The sequence below is a fragment of the Tenrec ecaudatus genome, chromosome X (assembly GCF_050624435.1).
Source record: "Tenrec ecaudatus isolate mTenEca1 chromosome X, mTenEca1.hap1, whole genome shotgun sequence".
In the NCBI taxonomy this organism is placed as follows: Eukaryota; Metazoa; Chordata; class Mammalia; order Afrosoricida; family Tenrecidae; genus Tenrec; species Tenrec ecaudatus.
Genome location: NC_134548.1, coordinates 117,369,749 through 117,391,806, shown reverse-complemented (window position 1 = coordinate 117,391,806; position 22,058 = coordinate 117,369,749). Strand labels below are relative to the sequence as shown.

The 22,058-nt window shown below is 41.6% G+C and overlaps 2 protein-coding genes across 2 annotated transcripts in view; one reads left to right on the top strand and one right to left on the bottom strand.

The window, feature by feature from the left end:
• TRPC5 (transient receptor potential cation channel subfamily C member 5) overlaps positions 1–22,058 on the bottom strand; it is a 146,760-nt gene that overhangs the window by 44,075 nt on the left and 80,627 nt on the right. Inside the window, exons 3-5 of the mRNA XM_075538842.1 lie at positions 11,843–12,179; positions 9,840–9,979; positions 6,166–6,488 (exon numbers count right to left, since the gene is read on the bottom strand). Coding sequence (XP_075394957.1) covers positions 6,166–6,488; positions 9,840–9,979; positions 11,843–12,179 — 800 coding nt within the window. The remainder of the gene's footprint in view (positions 1–6,165; positions 6,489–9,839; positions 9,980–11,842; positions 12,180–22,058) is intronic.
• On the top strand, positions 16,060–16,391 carry LOC142434723 (transmembrane protein 14C-like). The gene is given in 2 exon segments (XM_075539350.1): positions 16,060–16,169; positions 16,262–16,391. Coding segments are annotated over 2 exon segments (240 nt in total).

Sequence of the window (22,058 nt, the reverse complement as noted above, 5' to 3'; positions counted from 1 at the left end):
GATCATGCAAAGGACTGTAGGGCTGAAGCCCTCTCCTGCCGCTGAGGAACCACAGGATCTTGATTATGGAGAGGAGTGAGAAGCTAGGAGAGGCAGGGTCCCAATCACCAAGTTTCTCTGTTCTGACACAGTCTTTATTTATTTATTTAAAATTTTTGAGTCTTTTATACTGGAGAAGATTAGGCTATCAGGGCGGGCAATGAAGCAAAGGATGACCGGATGAGAGACTTGTATCTGGAAGGAATTTTCTCCATGGCAGATGTGAGATTGTGTAGAAGACAGCTAACACTGGAGACAGGTTGGCCAGTTCAGAGACTGTTGTATTAGCCCTTAGCAGGAACCTTAGGCTTGAACCTAAGCAATAATGTGTGCACGTGCACACGCGCGTGTGTGTGCATGTGCACATGCACGATGGATTAGTGATCAATTTAGGAAGTAGAACTGATAGATTTGGGTCACAGATGACACATGATTCTGGCTGGCGTCATTTACTGAGATGTGAACTTATAAGGAAAATAGGTTTGGGGCAAGACTATGGAGATGAGATGTCTAATTGTTCACAGTTTAAGTTTGAAGTGCCTATGACAAAGCCAGGGGTGTTCAGGAAGAACCTCAGGGTGAGGGCCGGGACCTCAGAGTGGGACTGGCAAGTTAGTGTCCTGCTGCTCCTATATATTTGTCCTCTCTCACAGGTTCGGGGCCATCAGAATTATAGCTTCTCAATGTATTGGTTCAATAATAGATAAAGGTCAGATATTCCCAGTCTGGAAGACTAAACTCCAGTGACCAATGGTGCTTGTATTTGCCACCAATAGTGCTTTGGTTGGCACCAAAGACAATTAGTTCATTTTTGAGTTGTATGCCTTGGGGATTTTTTTTCTTTACCTGAAGAACAATAATAGAATCCCCTTGTTCTGGTTGAACAACTATTCGTGATCTATGTATAGGTTCTGTATGAGCACAATTAAGTATTCTGAACAACCCATTCTTTGTGATGTTATCCATAGTTTGTTATGATCCACACGGGTGTTACATTTACATAGTCAACAAATGCGGGTCAACATCTTTTTGGTAATCTTTGCCCTCAGCCAAGATCCATTTGGCATCAGCAGTAGTATCTCACATTCCAAATCTTATGAGTCAACCTTGAATTTCTGATACTGCCCTGTTGAGTTACTACTGCAAATGTTTTAAAAAGACCTATAGCAATTTCTAACATGTGTGTTAGAGTAATGATATTGGTTATAGTTTTCTCATTATGTTAGATCATTGTTTTCTGGAAAGGACAAAAATATGAATCCCTTTCAGTTCGCTGGCCAGTAGCTGTCTTGGTATAGATAGGCATTGCATCCATTTACTGAAACACCTCAATTGATATATCATCAGTTCTTGGAACTTTGTGTTTTGCTGTTGCCATCAATGCTGCGTAGGCTTCTTCCTTCAGTCCCATGCCTTCTTGATCATGTGCTACCTCCTGCTAATATGGACTGTTGACCAATTCTTTTTAGTGCCGTGACTGTGTATTTCTCCCATCTTCTTTTGATGCATTTTACATAATCAAATATTAAGCCAATAGATTCCTTCAATATTCCAACTCTTAAGTTTGATTTTTTTTCATTCTTTCAGCTTGATAAATGCTAATGATGCGCATCCCTTTTGATTTTCTAACTCTGGGTCTTTGCATATTTCATTATAATATTTTATAAGGCAATTTTTGCCTTTTTCTGTTCAGCTCTTTTACTTCATCTTTCCTTCCATTTGCTTTACCTTACTTAAGAGCAAGTTTGTGAGACTCTTACAACATCCATTTTATTCTTTTATTTCCTCTCTTTTCTATGACCTTTTGATATCTTCATGTATGATGTCCTTGATGTCACCCTACAACTTATCTGGTCTTCATTCATTAGTGTTCTATATGTCAATCTTTCTTCCTTCTGTTCCTAAAGAGGGATCCAAATAGTTGAACTGAAGGAAGAAGCCTACGCAGCATTGATGGCAACAGCAAAACACAAAGTTCCAAGAACTGATGATATATCAATTGAGGTGTTTCAGTAAATGGATGCAATGCCTGTCTATACCAAGACAGCTACTGGCCAGCGAACTGAAAGGGATTCATATTTTTGTCCTTTCCAGAAAACAATGATCTAACATAATGAGAAAACTATAACCAAGTGTGTCAAATCGATTCTTGAGATTATAATGTCTAAATTCAGGTGAGATAAGCTCAAGGTTGCACTTTGGCATTTATAGAATTGCTTTCATTTTCTTCAGCTTCAGCTTGAACTTGCATCTGAGCATGTGATGGTGTGTTCTACATTAGAGCACCTGTCTTGTTCTGACATGGTATTGAGCTTCTGAAAATAGTCTCTTTTAACAGATATAGTTGAATCGATTACTGTGCGTTCTATTTTTTGAGAACCATGAGTATATTCAAAAAAGGTATTTCCAGTAAGCCAGTAAATGGGCTGTTGCTCTTCCAGAATTTTATTAAGCAATCTCCGGTGTTGTTTCTATCCACAAGAGTAGTGTTTTCCAACTACCTATTCTTATCTCCAACTTTTGCATATGAATAACTATTAATTGTTAATGCATACTAATTGCCTGCTTGATTATTTTGGTAAAAACCTCCATTTCTTCATCCTTGGCATTAAGGATTGGTGTGTATGTAAATTTGAACAATAGTTGTGTTAACTTTACTTCCTTGTAGGCATATACACACTAGTGTATCATTGACAGTATTGTACTTCAAGACAGACTTTGAAATTATTTTGACAATGAACGTGATGCCATTTCTCTTTTACTGTGCCAGTCTTGGCACAGTAGATTATATGACTGTCCAATTAAAAATAAACAAGAGATATCTATTTCAGTTCACTAATGCCTAAAGCTATCTTAGGAAATTTTCCAAGGTACAGATTTTTTTTATCACTCCCATGTTCCCTAGATTGATACTTTCTCCATTCTAATTTATTCATGGATTTTTGCACTAGTTTCTTTTCATTTTGAGTCATCCCATACCAAGAAATGAAGTCCTGGATACTTTATTCCATGCATGAAGTCTGGCTCTATTTTGAGGAGCAGCTCTTTACTATGTCATATTTCAGTGCCTTCCAACCAAAAGGGCTCATCTTCCAGAAAAAATATAAAACAATATTCCATGGTTATTCATAAAGTTCACAATGACATTTATAGCCCCCAGAAGTAGATCAGCAGGTTCTTCTTAGTCTTAGTCTGGGAGCTCTGATGAAATTCGTCTTCCATGGGTGACCTTGCTAACTTCCAGCATCACAACATGTGAAGCCACCACAATACATTGACAGATGAGTTAAACTCACTGATTGCCATCAAGACAAAGCTGACTCCACAGCAACAATGTAGGACATGGTAAGCCCGTCCCAGTGGATTTCCCTGGCTGTAAGTTTTGATGAGGCTTTCTACTCCCATAAAGCTGCTTATTAAAAAGTTCTAGTCCACAGAGGAACTTAAAAAAAAAAGCCTGCCTATCTACTTCTGAAGAACAGCTATTGAAAACTCTACAGAGCACAACTACACTCTGACTTCCATGGAGTCACTGTGAGCTGGAGGAGACCCACTTTGGACTCAATGAATGCTGGAATTGGTGCTTTAAACACAAAACCTAAATATGAGTCAAGCCTCGAGGGAGGGGAGCAAATAAAACTATCAACAGGTACAGAGGTCAAGTTGAGGTAACATTACTGCTGATTAGCCCCAGCTCTGGGATACTGTTTCATACTTGACACCCCCAGGTATCTGACAGGTACCCATTCTGGTCAATTGTCCCTGCTGGGCAAGCAATGGGAACAAAATGTCAATTGGCAACAGGGGTGTTAATAATCACCACAACCTTTCAAGGAGGTAGTGCATAGACTTTTCAGCACAATTCACATGAAAGGGTAATTGGTAGGGACCTGGCCTCCTGAAAGACATTTCATATGCAGGTGTTCAATTCTGCCTAACAATTTGATGGGGACAAATGCAGTCTCCTGGAGCGCAACCCATGATGGAATGGCACTTTATATTGAAAACAGGCTGATGAGCATTCTGTCTCTACAGCAATTCAGTAGAGGAAAGCAGTCCCTAGTCCACAGGGACTAGCAGGATGCAGAGTTTACCGTTGCGCATTCTTGGTTGCCAAGCCGTTTGGACCTATATTTCACAGAAGTCTGGTTTGTCCAGCCAAGATTTTTGTCCTGAGCGCTGGGCTAGTGATGGTACCAGGTGCTGTAAAAATGGCTCATTGGAACAACTTTGTGATGTGCTTTGCCAAATAAAGGGAGTGGTAACCTTGGCCAACATATTTTGGCAACATTTGGTACTCTATTCCTACTTTGTACATCACAATGCACAAATGTCTCTGCAGTGAAGAAACCTTTTAAATGTGTTCCAGCCATTTTCCCAAATCATTTGATCATAGATAGCATTTGCATCTCTAGTTACAGCTCATTGAACTAGGGCTATTTGGAAACCATTTTACGAAATACTCTTGGTAGGGATAGGCTAAATCATGTTATTTTTCTTCCGTTTGCTCTGGGTATAGCTAAGGAACCCAGGTGGTGCTGTAAAACAAGCACAAGGTCAGTGGTTCAAACTCACCAGCCACTCTGTGGAAGAAAGGTGAGGCTATCTGCTCCCATGAAAATTTACAGCTTCAGAATTCCTATATAGAGTTCCTACAAGTTGGAAAGGACTTGACGGGAGTAGGTTTAGTTTTTTTCAGTTTTAATCAGGGTAACTAAGGATTCTGCCCGGGCCCTGTTGGCATAGTGGGTTATTTATTGGACTGCTAACCAAAGGCCAACAGTTCAAAACCATCAGCTGCTCCTTGGGAGAAAAGTGAGGTTTCCTCCTCCTTTAATGATTGCCAGCCTCAGAAACCCACAGGGATATCCTATCGGGTTGCTTTGAGTCAGAATCAACTCTATGGCAGTGAGAGAGGGCAAGAGTGAGTGAGTGAGTGAGTGAGTGAGTGAGTGAGTGAGTGGACCCCAGTGGTGCTGTGGCATCAGTGGTGGGCTGCTAATTGCAAGGTCAGAGAGTCAAATCTACCAGGCATTGCATGGTGAAAGATGAGATTGTCTACCCCTGTAAAACTTTACAGACTCAAATACCCTCAGGAGCAGTGCTGCTCTATCCTAGAAGGTCACTATGAGTTGGAATTAACTGGGCAGCAGTGAATTTTGTTTCATCAGGGTAACTCACGGTCAAGCAGAAACCCTGGTATTTGCTATTACAAATGGTTCTAGAATATCTGAGTCCATTGCAGACTTTGTTTATATGTTAAGGAACAAAACATGTACCTTAGTTTTATGACAAAGAAACTTGCCTGGTCGTTATGGTGAACACCAGCTATAAATTGCACTCCCCAGCACTGAGGGTAGAGATAAGCAAGATTTAAGACTCTGAGACCACACACATTTCCTGACAGGTGCTTACTTTCAGTGTTGCTCCCTAGTTTTTAAAAAATGGATCAGTCAGAAAATGAAATGAAACCTGCACGTCCTACAGAAGCAGAAGTTGCCTTTACAAGGACATAGCACAGGGGTTTGGTGGACAAACAATCATGAACTATCTTCTGTGACACACATGGCAACGAGAGTCATTTCCGATCCATGCTGGTTGCTTCTCAACTTTCAGAGCTCTCATTCCAAGAGGGAAGCTGACTCTAATGCCCTTTCAGGTTTACTCCTGGGCAAGAGGGTGTGTTAGGCTACTTTTGCCCTGTTTCTTGGACTTGACTCAGAATACAGTTGAGTTAGCATTGGTCACAACTGGTTGCAAGAAGTGGCTTTGTTGTTCAACTTTCTTTGTGCTCCCCCCAAGTGACAAATTATTTACCTCATCCCCATTAGTTCCTTTAAAAATAGAAAGGATGTGACCAACATAACTTAGAACGAAATCTCCCAAGAGTCCCACGGTGCCCATGTGTGTGCTTGTGTCTCTTCCCCTCTCCTGTAGTCCCACACCTGATGTGCCTGTCCTGTAGTAAGAGGAAGACTTTCCTTTGCTTCAGACACCTGTGGGTTGATTCTGAAATGAGTGGTGCCCGCACTTTGTGGAGTGGCAGGGCCAATGCTGGAGACTGAACATAGGACCAGGAAGGAGAAGGCAGAACAACAGGCAAAACAAGAGAAGAGAGAGTCTTACGTGGAGAAGGCGTTGTTCTGTTTCTCACATCGAATCCCCTTGCAGTTGTTAGGCTCATCGATAGCTCTGGTCTCATAATAAAAGTAAAGCTGGTTCAATCCATTGGCAAAAGCTAGCAGTACCAGGCAGTAGATAAAGAGGAATTTGAGGATATCCAGCAGCATGCGCCCCAAAGAGATTTGCAGGGGTCCTAAGTGGGAGTTGGCTGTGAACAGGGATATGAGACGCAGGGAACTTAAGATGTTTGATATTGCAAAGAGGGCTTCTGCAATCAGAGTCGGATGCCACGTTTCCCATTCCTCCCTTGGACGAGAACCATTATACTGAAAGAAACAAGAAATGCACAACAAGAGGGACAGTGAGTAGTTATAAAAATGTTCTCCTCTTCTCTCCCTTCCAAATCCAAACAAAGCCACCAACATAGGATTCGAACATCCCTATCTATGACAGACCCTGCATCAGGCATGGATGGTTTATTCCCCCCCTCCCCTCCTCCTGGCAATCAATACATGATACTGGTGGACAGTGCTCATCCTTCCATGCCCATCATACACGCATATAAAAACGCACTTCTGAGCAATCACTTGTGGTTTATGAATGGACATTTTCTAATGGTGAGTGTCTAAGGTTGTTGGGGAGGTCCAATGATATGCTTAATATCATTGTGGATAACTTGACCTATTTCTTAATAAGTTTGCAAAAGAGATCTATGTCTTAAAATCCCCCGCTCCTCTCAATTTTGTCCCGAGTCCCATGAGCTTTTTATACAAGGACGTTTCTAAAAGCTCATGAGGAAAAAAAATCTGTAATCTTGTCATTCAACTTTTCCATGAACTTGCGGAAATCTCCTCAGATTCACTGCAGGGATCGAGTCATCCCGCCTCCCTTACCAACTGCGATTTAGGGCCAACATCAGCATCCTTAAGCACTTCCTACTGAATTTTTAGCAGAGGCTGTAATGCACACCACACTATTGCAAATGGTGTGGCATCTTGAAGGTAGTGAACTTAGTGCTGCCTCACACAGTGGGGTATGGATGTAGTTTTGTTTGTCATACTGTTGACAGCCCTACAAGACAGAAGGTCTCTCTAGAACAATGGTTTTCAACCTTCTTCATGCTGTGAACCTTTCAGACAGTTCCTCATGTTTTGGTGACACCCCAACCATAAAAATATTTTTGGTGCTACTTCATGACTATAATGTTGATACTGTTATAAATCAGGTGACCCCTGTAAAAGGGTCATTGGACCCTCAAAGGGGACGTGACCCACAGGTTGAAAACCACTGCTCTAGAACAAATGAGGCACCGAGGGTGAGGCTGCACATGAAGTAAGGGAAGAGTTAATATCTAAGTGGTTGATTTCAGTTTCTTTGTCCATTCCTCGACCATAACCGGGGCTTCTGGATCCTGTAATATTAGGGGGTAGCTTTGCAGAAAGATGACTTCATGCATCGTGGTACCCATATTCCAATTCAGGCTCTGCCCTTAAAACCGCATCTCCATTTCACCCTGGAATGAGGATAGTACCTATTCCTACACACTGAGTGCACTCAAAGGGCCACATCCACATGTGAAAGCCTGTGTGCTTCATAAGGAGTGATAGATGCTATAGAGATACAAGGAATGGCTTCATCCTTTCTGTGGGGGCAAAAAATGGGGAGCTTCTGCTTGGGTTTCGATTTGAACCACATTGCTTCAAGCTTTCACCTAAATATCACAATTTCTTGGGACTAAATGTAAACAACTGTCTTGAGAAGATGTTGCACTTGGGGCAAAATGAGAAGGCTAGCAAAACTAAAATGGGCTTCATTCCCAAGCAGAGGAGAAAGCTAGTGGGAAAGTAAGTGACGCGGATTCAATAGCTTCACTGTCCCTTTAAGGCTCACTTGTCCCGCAGCACTTCTGTCCTGCCTCAATATAAAGGTGATCCAAGGCGCTTCAAGGTACCGTTGGAGCAGCTCTTATAAGTCTCTTTCACATAAATGGGCTTCATCTGCTTGGGGAAGGGCATCTCAGAGAGGTCTGCTTCTGTAGCTGTATTAGCTCAGAGTCGGCCCAGTTATAAGTGCACTACAAATGCAAATCTGGCGAGTGGAATTTCTTGCTCTTTAAAATCCCATTCATGGACATGGGTGCCCTTCTTTGCAAAGGTCTCCTTGGAATTAAGTGTTTGTCCATTGGTAGGTCTATACTCAGTTTAATTGAGCTGACTTATTCTTGGACTCTGGGACGCGTAAGTGACAGACTCTGTGGAAGCCATACCACTGACGGTGGGTGGGTTACATGATTAAAGCTGGACACCTACATACATTTTTCACATCTCCAAGAATTAATTCTTTGCCACTTTTGTTCGCATTTCCCCGATTTAAATAAAACCCACCAATTTGATATTCTCTGGGCCCTGCGGTACATACATATATACTACTTCCAACCGAAGAAATATCTTTTTAGGCAAACAGGATTACTTAGTCAGCAGAGTGCCAGAATGACCTTGATTTTGCCCAGGTACATTAATCAGAGAGCCAGACGTTTTCTGCACGAGCTCTTTCTTGTAAGGCAGTTGTAAGAACGTGTTAAACCATCAGCACATATATAAGGCATACTTGTCAGCTCCTTTTAAAACTGTTTCATGACCGCACTCAATATTCATCTGCCACATAACTCCCAACACCTTAAAATTTATGCAACATGCATATTAGGAGAATAAAAATAAACGGAGTTGTTGGAGATTTGGGGAACAGCCATATTCCCATTCTGAGGGATTTCGTGCCAAAAAGCATGACTGACTAGACCAGCTTTGAGACAGAATTGCCAGCCTTTCCTCATGCTGGAGAAGTTAAACTCAGAGTGGAGGGAAAATTGCCATCCCACTAGTTAATCATCACGAAAGCTGAACTCCGAGGCTGTGAGTACCTAGTGTGGTCTCAGGCGTGTGCAATGCGCATGCGTGTGATTTGAATTGGTTGGAAAGCACAGGTAAGGTGACAAAGAGTGGGCTGCATAACTAACTGCTGGAAGAGTCAGTCGAGTGATGGAAGTGATGAGGGCAGCAGAGCTGATTAGAAGATGGTGTCTCTTTCAGGGAAGTTTGGCGAGTTCTGCTACCTGGCCTATCAAGAAGAGTTACAGGAAGTAGGAGTGTTTCACTTTGAGAAGAGATTACTCAGGTTAAGGAGAAGTGACTTCATATCAGAAAGCACCATTATGGAGAAAGACTAGCCATTCTGTGTGACCTTAGAGGGAAGGAGGATTGCTAATGAATGTGTCACCGGGAGAATGACATTGGGAAATTTCAAGTAGCCCTTCTTAATGGGTGGAAAGAGGCTTTTGGAAATAATGAATTGCATGGATTGCCTGTCTCCATCCTACGTAAGCACTAGCAGGTCATCTTCTTGGCAGGCATTATGTAGAGAGGCTTTAAACACCGATTGGCTGGGGAAATGGCTTTTTCCCAGAAAATGTAAGCAGCGAAGGGATTTGCTGATAATCGCTCCATTCTTCACTTTCTTTGGTTCTGTGCACTCTGATTTAAAACCAATGTAGTAAAGTCTATCTACATATAAAACCAAATGTTTATCTACATATTTCCCCTGAGCCTTTTAGGCTCCTAACACTAAAGGGTAATGCAACCCCAAACCATTGCTTTAGAAAGATGGTTGACATTCCAACGTACCTTGACATAGGCCACAATCTTCAAGGAGATAGTTGCCAGGTAGAGTGAGTTCATTGCAAAATCCATCAGGTTCCACCAGTCATGGATGTATTCAGTAAATCCACCATCCCACATCTCTTTAATTTCCCCCCAGATGAAACCTGAGCAATGGAGGCAAAAGTTTTCTTTTTACACAGGGTTTATCCTGGTCATCACAGGAGGATCCCCACAAGTCAAAAAAAAAAAAAAAGAAAAAAAAAGATGAAATCAATGAATTAACTGGGGCCAGTGAAGTCCCTAGAGATAGTCATCACTTAGCTTGCTTACTTTCTTACCCCACTGCCCAGTCTTGAACTTGACCAAAGATGATAGCTTTTACTGGATGATGAACACATGTACTTTTCTAAATATTACTCACATATAGCATCAACACCATAAATACTAGAATGCTGTTTGGGTGTCTGGCTCTACCCCATTCCAATTTGGGAGAGGGAGCAGTTTCAGTGGTTCTCAGCTTCCTAATGCCGTGACCCTTTAATACAGTTCCTCATGTTGAGGTGACCCCCCCCCCCAACCATAAGATTTTTTCCATTGCTACTTCATAACTGCCATTTTGCCACTGTTATGAATCAGGTGACCCCTGTGAAAGGGTCGTTCAACCCCCGGGGGGTCACAACCCACAGGTTGAGAACCCCTACTGTAGTTTCTTAGTTCTCACTGTGTGCTAAACGAACAACTTTTCAATGGGTGTTGATGTGAGCAAACTGACTATGGCCCAAATGACTGGATGGTGAACCTAACACAGTGGGGCTTCCAAATAATTTAGGATCCTCTTTCTTTCTCTCATTGTGTGAAGGTTTCACAGAAGCCCTCTTGGTGGCATAGCTTTAGCCTTGGCATGTAGAAAATAATCAAATGTGTAGCTGTGCTTCTGTGTACATGTGGATCACATGAGGATCATGGAAAAGTGCAGATTCGGATTCTATAGATCCAGGGTGGGACTTGAGATTCTGAACAGCTAACGAGCGAAGTTCGCAGGTGCTGCGATCCTGCTGGCTTGGTCACAAAACTGAGCAGCGAGGCGTGGGGGGTAGCAGTGCCTGGGAGACTCCAATGCAACCTAATTACCACATATATGCATGTATAAGTTGAGTTTTCCAGCACATTTTTAATGCTGTTTTTATGGTAAAATTGGGTGCCGTGGCTGATATTTGGGTATGCACAGTATCCCTGCAAACTACTGAGATAAGGCTATTATTTTTAAACCACGATGTGTGTGGTATGACTTTCCCAGGTTCACCTCTTGAATGTGGACTCAGTATCCGAATAGGATGGCGGGTCCCGAATGAATACCGAGTCAGTGTCAAGTTACCCAATAAGCAAGATAAACACAGGTTTACTTGTGGTTACTTACTGATCATGTTTTCACCCCATCCAACATTCTGTTTCGGGCATACCTCACAGCACCTTGCTACAGATTCCAAACCTCTGACAGGGATGGAGTTCCCAGTAAGCAAGGTAAGCATAAACTTCCTTGTGCTTATTTACTAATCTGAATTCTACAGTTTCACATGCTTGCTGTGGTAAAGAATTTATTTACCTTGCTTATTGGGAAATGCACCCCAGACTGAGGTGGCATGTAGTAACTGTGAGACGCACAGAACCAAGTGCTCTTGCTTATGAGTAAGTTCATCGGGACTTACTCTGCCTATGTCACTTGAGGCTAATCATGCCTGATACTTGGTTTTCCATTGTAACCAACTGACAGACCACTCCTCTGTCCCTGAAGGTTAACAGGAGCACGTTATACTCTGGATGTACTGCCAATCTCGCTACGGAGCATACAATATGGATGGACCAGGACATGGGGCAGAAGGGAAGGCATTTTCAAGACTCCTAACACAGGAACGCCCTACAGCACAGATGGCAAGCATCCTCATTCAGAGGCAGACTAACTCCCTGTCCCATTTCTTCAGGGGGATTGGGAGGAAGTTTGACCTTAGCTCCAAGGCCCTTGAGCTCACCTAGAACCCAAGGCAAGATCATCCATTCCACGACAGTTGGCGGTGGCCCTTGCACATGGAGGTCTGTTCTGACGATATGCTGAGAAGCCAGAAGAAGCATGAAGAGGAAGGTGAGATAGGATGCTGTGTGGCAGATAAACTTGATGAAGGGTTTCTTGATGAACAGTCCAAGGTTGCTCCTGGGTGAGATCAGATAGGCTATGGACAGCATGGGAAACAGGAACCCAATGGTCATGCAGGTCAGAAGCTTGACTACCCAGTGTTTCCGCCGCCAGCCCGGGAAGCCGTCATACCACAGGGTGGCAAGTAACTGTTGGCAGTTAGGCTGAGCAACAAACTAGGGGGGGGAAAAGAAACAAGTTAGGCATATGGGATGTCCAGAGGAAGTCTACATGTATTAATACTTCTCCTAGTTTATAGGCACACTGTGCAAACAACTACATAGATCAGAAAAAGGCTTGCCTCCAGGTTCCCATAAACTGGTCAACCCTGGGATAGCCCTTCACGTCAAGCTATAAGACTAGTTTTCTTTAGGGCTGATTTTTATTCCACATACTAAGAACCCCCTGTTCCATCTATAATATTTTGGCATGCCTTCTTCTTCTTCTGTCTTGATATTAGAGCAGGAATTCCCCAAGCTGAGCTCTCTGTGTAAGAATAAGCAGGGAAGATTTAAAAATTCTGGCTTCCCAGATCACACTACAGACTTCCTAAATCTGAATCTCCGGCAGGTAGAGCAGGAGCTGCAGCTTTACAAAGTTCTTCTGGGTTTTGCCTATCTCTTACCAGGGTCTCCTGGGGCGATTTCATTTCAGCTTGATTGACTATTCTCGCTCCCCTTATCTATATGGGGTTGCCAAGAACTTCACTGTGTCGGGGCAAACACACACGGACAGGGAAGAAACTCAAGCCTGTGGCTATGGTTTGAAAGACAAATGAGTTCTACTTTAATTTTTTTTCTCCCCCCACTTTGGTTTGCAGCAACTCTCGGTTGGCTCGCCATGAATTAGGTTGCCCCTTTGCCATCTATTTAGCACCCTCTCTAGTCTAGACCTGCAGAGGAGGAAGAAATATTTGAGGACCAACATTATAATATTGTATACTAACCCAGCTGGGGATTTTCCTTAAATGCAATTTACAAAGTGTCAGTGATTAATAATTAAGGAATCATCAGCACTGCTAGTCACTCTCCAGCTGCTACTTCCTGGTAAGTGACTCAACAGGGAGCTCAATGGTCTAGCAGGATTTAAAATCCTGCTTACACTTGACATATTTGTCCCCACCTATGCATGGGGCAAAGGAGCATTGACAGTGCTGTTGGGTTAAGCACTGGATCGCCAAGCGTAAGGTCAGGGATTCAAATCTACCAGCTGCCCCTCAAGAGAAAGATGAGGCTGTCTGCAGTACCCATACAGATTTACAGCCTTGGAATCCCTGTACAGTGGCCTTGGAAGTAGGATTCAACTTGACGGATCAATGGTATTGTGTTGGGTTTGGGTATGCATGGGCTAGGCTAAACTTTTGCTGTATATCTAAATAGCGTGCTAGTGCAAAGATCATGAAAGAAGCCTCTTCCATCATTTACCCAACACCCAAGGTAAACAGGAGCCCACGGTTCTAGTTAGTATATTGACAAATCTCACTAACTTCCCATCAAAACCATTTGTTCTCCTCTTGAACTGACGTTTGGACATCACCCAGTCTCCCTTGCAGTGAAGGATGGTCACAAGTATATCTTCTCTCCAATGGAAGTGGAAAGGAATGACGTGTGGCACTGCCAGGCCTAGTCTAGGCAAGTCTTCTGTGAGGGCTCCTGTAGCCTGGAATGCATTAACCCAGGATGACCTGGAGGGTCTGCCATCCTGTGCCCCTTAATGAATATGCATTTGAGCCATTCTGTATGTTGGAGTTTTACTAAAACAAACTATTATCATTGGCTCCAATAAAATTGATGGTAATAGTTTTGACGTTTTGGTTGTGGTTCTTCAGTGACTTCCACTATAGAATGGAAATCATAATTGAATCTACCTCATTAGGATAGTGCGAGGATTAAGATGAATTACTACATGGAATACACTCCAAACTATGCCTGGCAATACAGGAAGGACTCTGTCTTACTTCGCTAGTGTTGCTGCAATAGAAATATCACAAGTGGAGGGCTTTGATGGACACAAGTCTATTTTCCCACAGTTTCAGAGGCTAGAAGGCCAAACTTAAAGCTACAGCTTGCAGAAAAGGCTTTCTCTGCTGGTTCTGGAGGAAGGTTGCTGTTTCCTGAGGTTTCACTTCATATTTCCTTAGAGATATTGGCATCTATGTTATCCCATCTCTCTGCTGCCTTTCTTAATCTTTTTCTAGGTAAAAAGCAATCCACTCAAGATACACACTACATTAATCGCGCCTCATGAACATAACAAAGACAACACAATCCCAAATGGGATCATAACCACAGACATAGTGGTTAGGAATTACAACACATATTTTGTGGGACCATGATTCAATAGATAGCAGACTTACTACATCTTAGCCATATATATTACTCTACAGGTGACAGAAATAGATGTATATTTAGAAAGATTTTCCAGCTAGTTACTGAGAGATGAATTGGAGGCAGAGGGTGAACAAAACAAGAGGGTGGGAGATAAAAGAGAAAAGTGTTGTCAATCTCTTACAAAGTAATTGTGTCTTGAACTAATGTAGGGGCAGTTGACATTGAGAGACATAACTAGATTCAAAATATAGTAAGGAGATATAATTAGTAGGATGTGGTGATAGAAGGCAAGATGTGTAGGTAAAGGGGAATAGGTGTCTAGTTTGGGAGAATGATTGAAGACAGAATAGGTGTACAGAGGTGCATGCATTTGTAACCCTGTTGAACTATTATTTTTCCACGAGACCTGTAAATGGTGATAAAATAAGGAGCTGATATACTGATGTTATATAAGAGTCAGCAACATTTTTTCTGTAACGGGCCAGGAAACAAATATTTTAAGCTTTGTAGAATATATCCACCCTCTTACAACTCTTCAATGCAGTAATTCTATCACAAACTCAGCCATAAAGAAGACATAAAGGAGTAGGCTTTTCTTTGTGCCAATAAAATTTTATTTACAGAAACAACCAGCAAGCCATTGTTTGCCAATGTTTTGCTATGAGTTTGTTCCCACAGCTTCCAGAACAACAACAAAAAGTTCTACACAGATTTTCAATAATAGTTTTCATAACTACCTGGGGTTTCCCTTATGTGTCTCTAAAATCCACGACCTTTGAAATCATGGTATAGAAAGACGACTGCTTTTAACTTAGATGAATTTGTGTATCAACTTCTTTGTGTGTATTTTTAGGATAAAATTGTGTCTTTTGTAGTATAATTTCACTTTCCAAACTGGATTTATTCATTTTTTCTTATTTAATTGTCCTGACAAGAATATGCAGTACAACAATGAATAAAAATAGTGAAAGTGGGAACCCTTGTCTTTCTTCTTATCTTAGGAAGAAAATTTTCTGTTTTCTTTCATTAAGTATGTCAGTGTGTTCATCAATTGGAAGACTTGATAAGGTTAACAGAACTATTGTAAATATGTCAATAAGCAATCTCTAAATTCCTATTAGTCCTGATTAATATTCCAACAGTCTTCTTTACAGAAATGAAAACAAATAACTTATTTTAAATAGAAGAGTAAAGTAGAGGGACTCACACCTCCTGATTTTAAAACATACTTAAACAGCTCCAGTAATCAAAAGAGCTGGATACTGATATACCAGTACACCAATAGGCTAATGGAATAAAAGATACTTTTTGACAAGGCTGCATAATCCATTTTATGAGGGATAGAAGAGTCTCTTCAGTAAATGGTGCTGGAAAAAAATAGATTTTCCCATGCAGAAAAGTGAAATAGGATACATGGATTACCACATACACACAAAAAAATTCAAAGTGAATTAAGGACCTAAACGTGAAAACTATAATCATAAAACTCCTAGAAGAAAATGTATGGGTAACACTTTTAGATCTAGCTTTTAATGCTGGGTTATCTAATTTAAGAAAAGCATTTTTAAACAGACAAAATTAATATATGGTACCTTATTAAAATAAAAAAATGTTTGGTTCATTAAAATACATTGCCCCTCTTTCGCCCACCAGAGTTGACCTCGGGAAAGCAGTTCAGGTGCAGGCAGCGTGTCTTCACACAGTTGGACAGAGAGGGTAGAGAACCATGGAAAAGCAGCACAGCTCACTAGTGCCCCTGCATTGGTTTGGCTTTGGCTACGCAGCACTGGTTGGGGCTGGTGGGATCATTGGCTACGCGAAAGCAGGTAGTGCCCGGTCCCTCGCTGCTGGACTTCTCTTTTGGGGGTTAGCAGGCCTGGGTGCATATCAGCTCTCACAGAATCCCAAGAACATTTGGGTTTTGCTAGCTAATCTTGAACCTTGGCTGGCATTATGGGAATGAGATTCTACAACTCTGGGAAATTTATGCCTGCAGGCTTAATTGGAAGTGCCAGTTTGCTGATGGTTGCCAAAGGTGGAATAAGTATGATCACTTGACACCAATTTAGTCCTGTCCCAGCTTGAACCCAAGAAGAATTATTAAAAGTCTTCAGACTTCTATTTTTATTGTAAAAAATATGTGTAAGACTTAAGTGTTTTCACGTATTCTCTCCTTTTACTTTAAAAAAATAGCACTGAACTTTGCAGGAAAAAAATCTGTCATTATTGTTACTGCCCTACAGAGGTGATTATGTACCATCAAGTCAATGTCCACTCATAGTGACTCTGTAGGACAGAGTAGAACTTTCCCAATAAGTTTCTGAGAATAAGTCTATGGGAGTAGAAAGCTCCATCTTTCTCCTGGGGAAGTGACTGGTGGTTTTGAACTGCTGACCTTGTGGATCAGAGCCCAACTCGTAACTCTTATACCACCAAGGCCCCAGTTAGATACCCCAAGAGCTTATAATTAAAGCATCGAACAATTTGATTCTTGGATATTGACATCAACTCTTTCAGTAATTATATGTTGTTGCTTCTAAACTAGATGGCCGCTTGTTTACCTTCAAGCCTTTAAGACCCCAGACGCTATATCTTTTGATAGCCGGGCACCATCAGCTTTCTTCACCACAATTCACCCGCTTTGTCTTCAGTGGTTTTGTCGGGAAGGTGAGCATCGTAGAACACCAATTTAATAGAAGAAAGTATTCTTGCATTGAGGGAGTACTTGAGTGGAGGCCCAATGTCCTTCTGCTACTTTAATACTAAACCTATAAATATATGCACATAGATCTATTTCCCCATCCTCATATATAAATATATTTGCATTGTTGCACAACTCTTATGAATGCAATTAGACAGTTGAAATGTATGATATGTGAGTTGTATGTCAGTGAAATTGATAAAATTAAATAAAGTAATCATTAAATTAAAAAAATACTTTGCCTAGAATGTAAAAATGTAAGCTACTGACTGAGAGACTATCTTTGGATACCAGATAACAAATCATAATAGAATGATTACATATAGATGTGTATTTTACAATTTAGCAACAAAAACACAACCCAATTATAAAATAGGCAAAGGCTTGAATAGGAATTTCCCCAAAAAAGACATTTGAATGGTCATCAAACACATGAAAAGATACCATAAGAGAAATCCCAGTCAAAATCTCAAATGGATACCCTTCCACTCCCACTAGGATGGCTAAGAATCTAAATGAACAAACAAACAAAATCCTTGCATGAAGGAGAAGACAGTATACAGGTTGGTTTTTAAAAAATGATGGCAGATCAATGCATTGAGAGATTTGTAAGAGTTTAAGGCAACAGAAACAAATACTACTGTATACATGATCTTGCCATAGTGGGGATCTAGCATGCAAGCTGAACAGGTGTGGGAGGATGACTGGGACTATACCTATAAATACATAAAATATATATTTGACAGATATATTTTCAAATATATGTATATATTTGCTACAAATATATCCAAGAATATGGTAGAGCATGGAGGAGGCAAAGTTATGAATACTTCTTGATGTAACCAAACTCCTTGAAGGAATAAGTTGCTGTGGCTGGGGGATCAGGGCTATAGTCTTGGGGAACTCCAAAGTGTATGGGCACAAAAGAGTTCACAAAGACAATATTCTACAGTCCACTTGGGTGAGTAGTGACTGGGGCCTTAAAAGCACATGAACATCCATCTAGGGTTCAACCATTGATGCTTCTCTATCCAGAGGAAAGAAGAAAGATGGAAATCAGAAGACATGGAAACAATTTGTCCAAATGAGTCCAAATGACCACACAAACATCAGTCTCCGAGACCCTGAGACCAGAAGAACTGTTCGGTGCCTGGCTACTGTTAGCACCTGCTTGGAAAAAGGTCCGACTAGAAAGTCTAGGACAGAGTCAGAGAGAAATGTGGAATAAAACTCAGAATCAAGAGACCAGGCTTACTTGTTGGATAGAGACAGGCGAGATCCCTGAGATTATGACTGTTAGTCACCCTTCAGGCCCGCAATTGAACTCGCCCCTGTGGAAGACTAATGAACCATTTAAGATCCAACGGGCAGCATTAACCCAACGGCAAAGTTTAGAGGGTTAGGAAAGTAGGAGAAATAGAAACATGGAGAAATTGGAATAAGTAATGGTACATTGACAGGATTATAATGGATGAGTGTAAGCAAAACGTGTATGAATTGTTCAATGTTAACCTGATGGGATTCTTTGTAAGCCAACTAATCCACAATAAAATGCTTTGTTTTTTTTAAAAGCACAAAACAAGACCCCCAGAAAATTAAAAAATAGTGGTAAGGAGGAGGCGAGTACATAAATTAGAGCCTTTAGCCATTGCTAGTAGTTCTTATGGAAAACAATATGGTGCTTTCATTCAAACTAGAACTCCCATGTAATCTAGCCATTCCACTCTGTGGTCTATTATAGACCCCAAAGATTTGAAAGTTGAGACTCAAAAAGAGACTTGTACACTAATATTCATCACAGCAATTCACAATACCCCAAAGATGAAAACAATTTAAATGGCCATCAATGGATGAATGCTTACACTAAATGTGGTACATATATACAACGGAATATTTACTTCTCAGCCAGAAAGAACAATGAGGTCTTGATATATGCTACAATGTGGATAAAACGGACAGGCATTATGTGGGATATAAGAACCACAAAATATTGTATGACTTCACTTATTTACAAAGACAATGACAGGCAAATGTATAGAGACTGAAATGGCTTAGTGGTTAACAGGGATGAGTCAGGGGTTGGAAATTTATTGCTAATGGAGTGCTGAATTTTGGTTTAAGGTAAAGTAAAACTTATATTGATTAAGGGTAGGATTGTACAACTGATTAATGTACTAATTGCTGTCATAAGTTTTATACCGATAAGGAAGTTGTGTTATCTACATGAGTATTTATTACAATGAAAAACACAAGCAAGCAAGAAAGAATAAACAGGTATAGATATTAAGATTATGTATAACCAAATACTCAATGGGATGTAGTTTTTTAGTTTGGAGGTTTCATGGGCCATCACAGTTAATTGGCCTAATGTTGTGTTTAGTGCTTCTGTTCTATCTCCTCATTTGTTTTGTAGTGACCAAACAGAACAGAACTTGACTTGTTCACTGCCAAAGGTCTGCAAAGTCGATGTGATTCCACCTAGGCCTTTCACTGCATGTTTCTAAACACTTGCCCTGTGCCTAGCTGTGTGAGGGACTGGTGGTGAGGGGGCGGCAGTCACAGTGAGAGAGACTGTGAGTCTGGCCTGCAGGATCTCACTGGAAGACCTGCCTAACTGAAGGGAAACAAGAGACAGGGCAATCAGGTTTGTGTTCAGATGTCTGCATAAATAGTACAGATGGTAAACATGTGAGGGTCCCAGATGTTTGGCTCTCACAGGCCAGTGAAAGCCACCTCCTGCCAAATCAGAAGATTCCTTTGCCAAGTAAGGACATTAAATATACAAATAAAAAGCCCCCCCCCCCCAAGAAAAACACAAACTGGACACTGAGCACCCTTTAGATTTCCCAATATCATCGATTTATGAAAGAAAGGGTGGAATAAAGGTCAGCCTTTAAACTTGAGTACATTTTGCTTTAGGGAAAGCTCACTATTTTATCATGAGGCACCACGCCATGGACTAGAGACCTTGAGAATTCAGGGCATTCAGAGCTCAGTGAAATCAGCAGGCATTAGAGTATTAAGGAAAGGCTTCAGGGATTCAGCAAATCGGCAATGCTGTTTCCTTTCATGAGTTTTCCCTGATTGCACCACCAAACTTAAACCAAACTCATTGCCACTGAGTCGATGCCGACTCATTGCAACCCTCTAAGACAGGGTAGAACTGCCCCTGTGAGTTTCGGAGATGACACTCTTTATGGAAGTAGAAAGCCCCATTTTTCTCCTTTGAAGTGGCTAGGTTCATACTGCTAGTGGTTTAGAATTGCTGACCTTGTGGTTAGCAGCCCAACTTATAAATACTCTGCCACCCAGCCATGTGCTATATTCTTCTTTAAGCTGCAGATCAATTTGTGTCTTGCCTGTGGCACCCTTAAACACTTACAAGCCCTGTTGGTGATGCCGTGGCTCAAGAGCTCACTTGTTAACTGAAAGGCTAGTGGTTCAAGTCCACCATCTACTCTCAAGGAGAAAGATGAGGCAAGCTGCTTCTGTAAAGATTATAGCCTTGGAAACCCTAGTACTGTTGGTATTGGGTAAGTTGGTTCTGACCCATAGTGACCCTATGCACAAAAGAATGAAATAGTGCCGGGTCCTGCACCATCCTCACAAAAGTTCCTATGCCTAAGCCCATTAATACAGCCACAGTGTCAATCCACCTCGTTGAGGGCATTCCTCTTTTTCACTGCTCCTCCACAGGAAACCCTCAGGGCCAGCTCTGTTCTACTTGATGACAATGAGTTGAGAGCCTACCTTGTGTTACACATCTATGGAGAAACCATTACTCAGCCTTCTTAGTAGATTGTACCTTCCCCCAACCCCCCAGGGCTGTTATAACAAAGTACCACATATTAGATGGCTCATAAGAATAGAGGCGAGGATGGTGAAACTTTATCTCATGTACTTTGGATGTGCTGACATAAGAGACCAGGCCCTGGAAAAAGATCCCATGCTTGGTAAAGTAGAGGGGCAGCACAAGAACAGGAATTTATTATGTTAAGGTTCTAGAAGCTAGCTCAGTCAGGGGCAGCTTGGAGATGCTTCTGGATGATCCATCACGATGGCCGCCCAAGGGGAACCCAGAGTCCAGTTCAAACTCATACTGGTGGGTGACGGTGGTACTGGAAAAATACCATTTGTGAAATGCCACCTGACCGGTGAATTTGAGAACTATGTAGCTACCTTAGGCATTGAGGCCCATTCCCTTATGCTCCATACCAAGAAAGGACCTATTAAATTCAATGTGTGGCATGCAGTTGGTCAAGAAAAATTTGGAGAAGTGAAAGATAGCTATTATATTCAAGCCCAGTGTGCCCTTATAATGTTCGACGTAACCTCAAGGAATACTTACAAGAATGTGCCTAAATGGGATAGGGATCTGGTTTGAGTATGTGAAAACATACCCATCGTGCTGTGTGGCAACAAAGTGGGTATTAAGGACACGAAAGTTAAGGCAAAATCTATTGCCTTCCATTGGAAGAAGGACCTTCAGTACTATGACATTTCTGCCAAAAGCAACTACAACTTTGAAAAGTCCTTCCTCTGGCTTTCTAGAAAAATCATTGGAGGTCCGAACTTGGAGTTTGTGGCCATGCCTGCTCTTGCCCCACCAGAGGTTGATATGGACCCAGCTTTGGCAGCACAGTATGAGCACGATTTAAAGGCAGCGCAGACAACTGCTCTCCGGAGGAGTCTGGTTTTACAGGCAGCTGTCCTGTGATGTTAGTTGTGCAGTCTTTTGTCTCTCTTATTATAGAGTTCAGCAGAATGCACTCATCTTTGGGACGCTGAAGGAGATGGATTGGCTTCAGAGTGAGTGTGGCAGTTAAAAACCTTCTCTCTCTCTTCTCTCTTTTCTTCTTCTTCTTCTTCTTCTTCTTCTTCTTCTTCTTCTTCTTCTTCTTCTTCTTCTTCTTCTTCTTCTTTCTCTCTCTCTCTCTCTCTCTCTCTCTCTCTCTCTCTCTCTCTCTCTCTCTCTCTCTCTCTCTCTCTCTCTCTCCCTCTCCCTCTCCCTCTCTCTCTCTCCC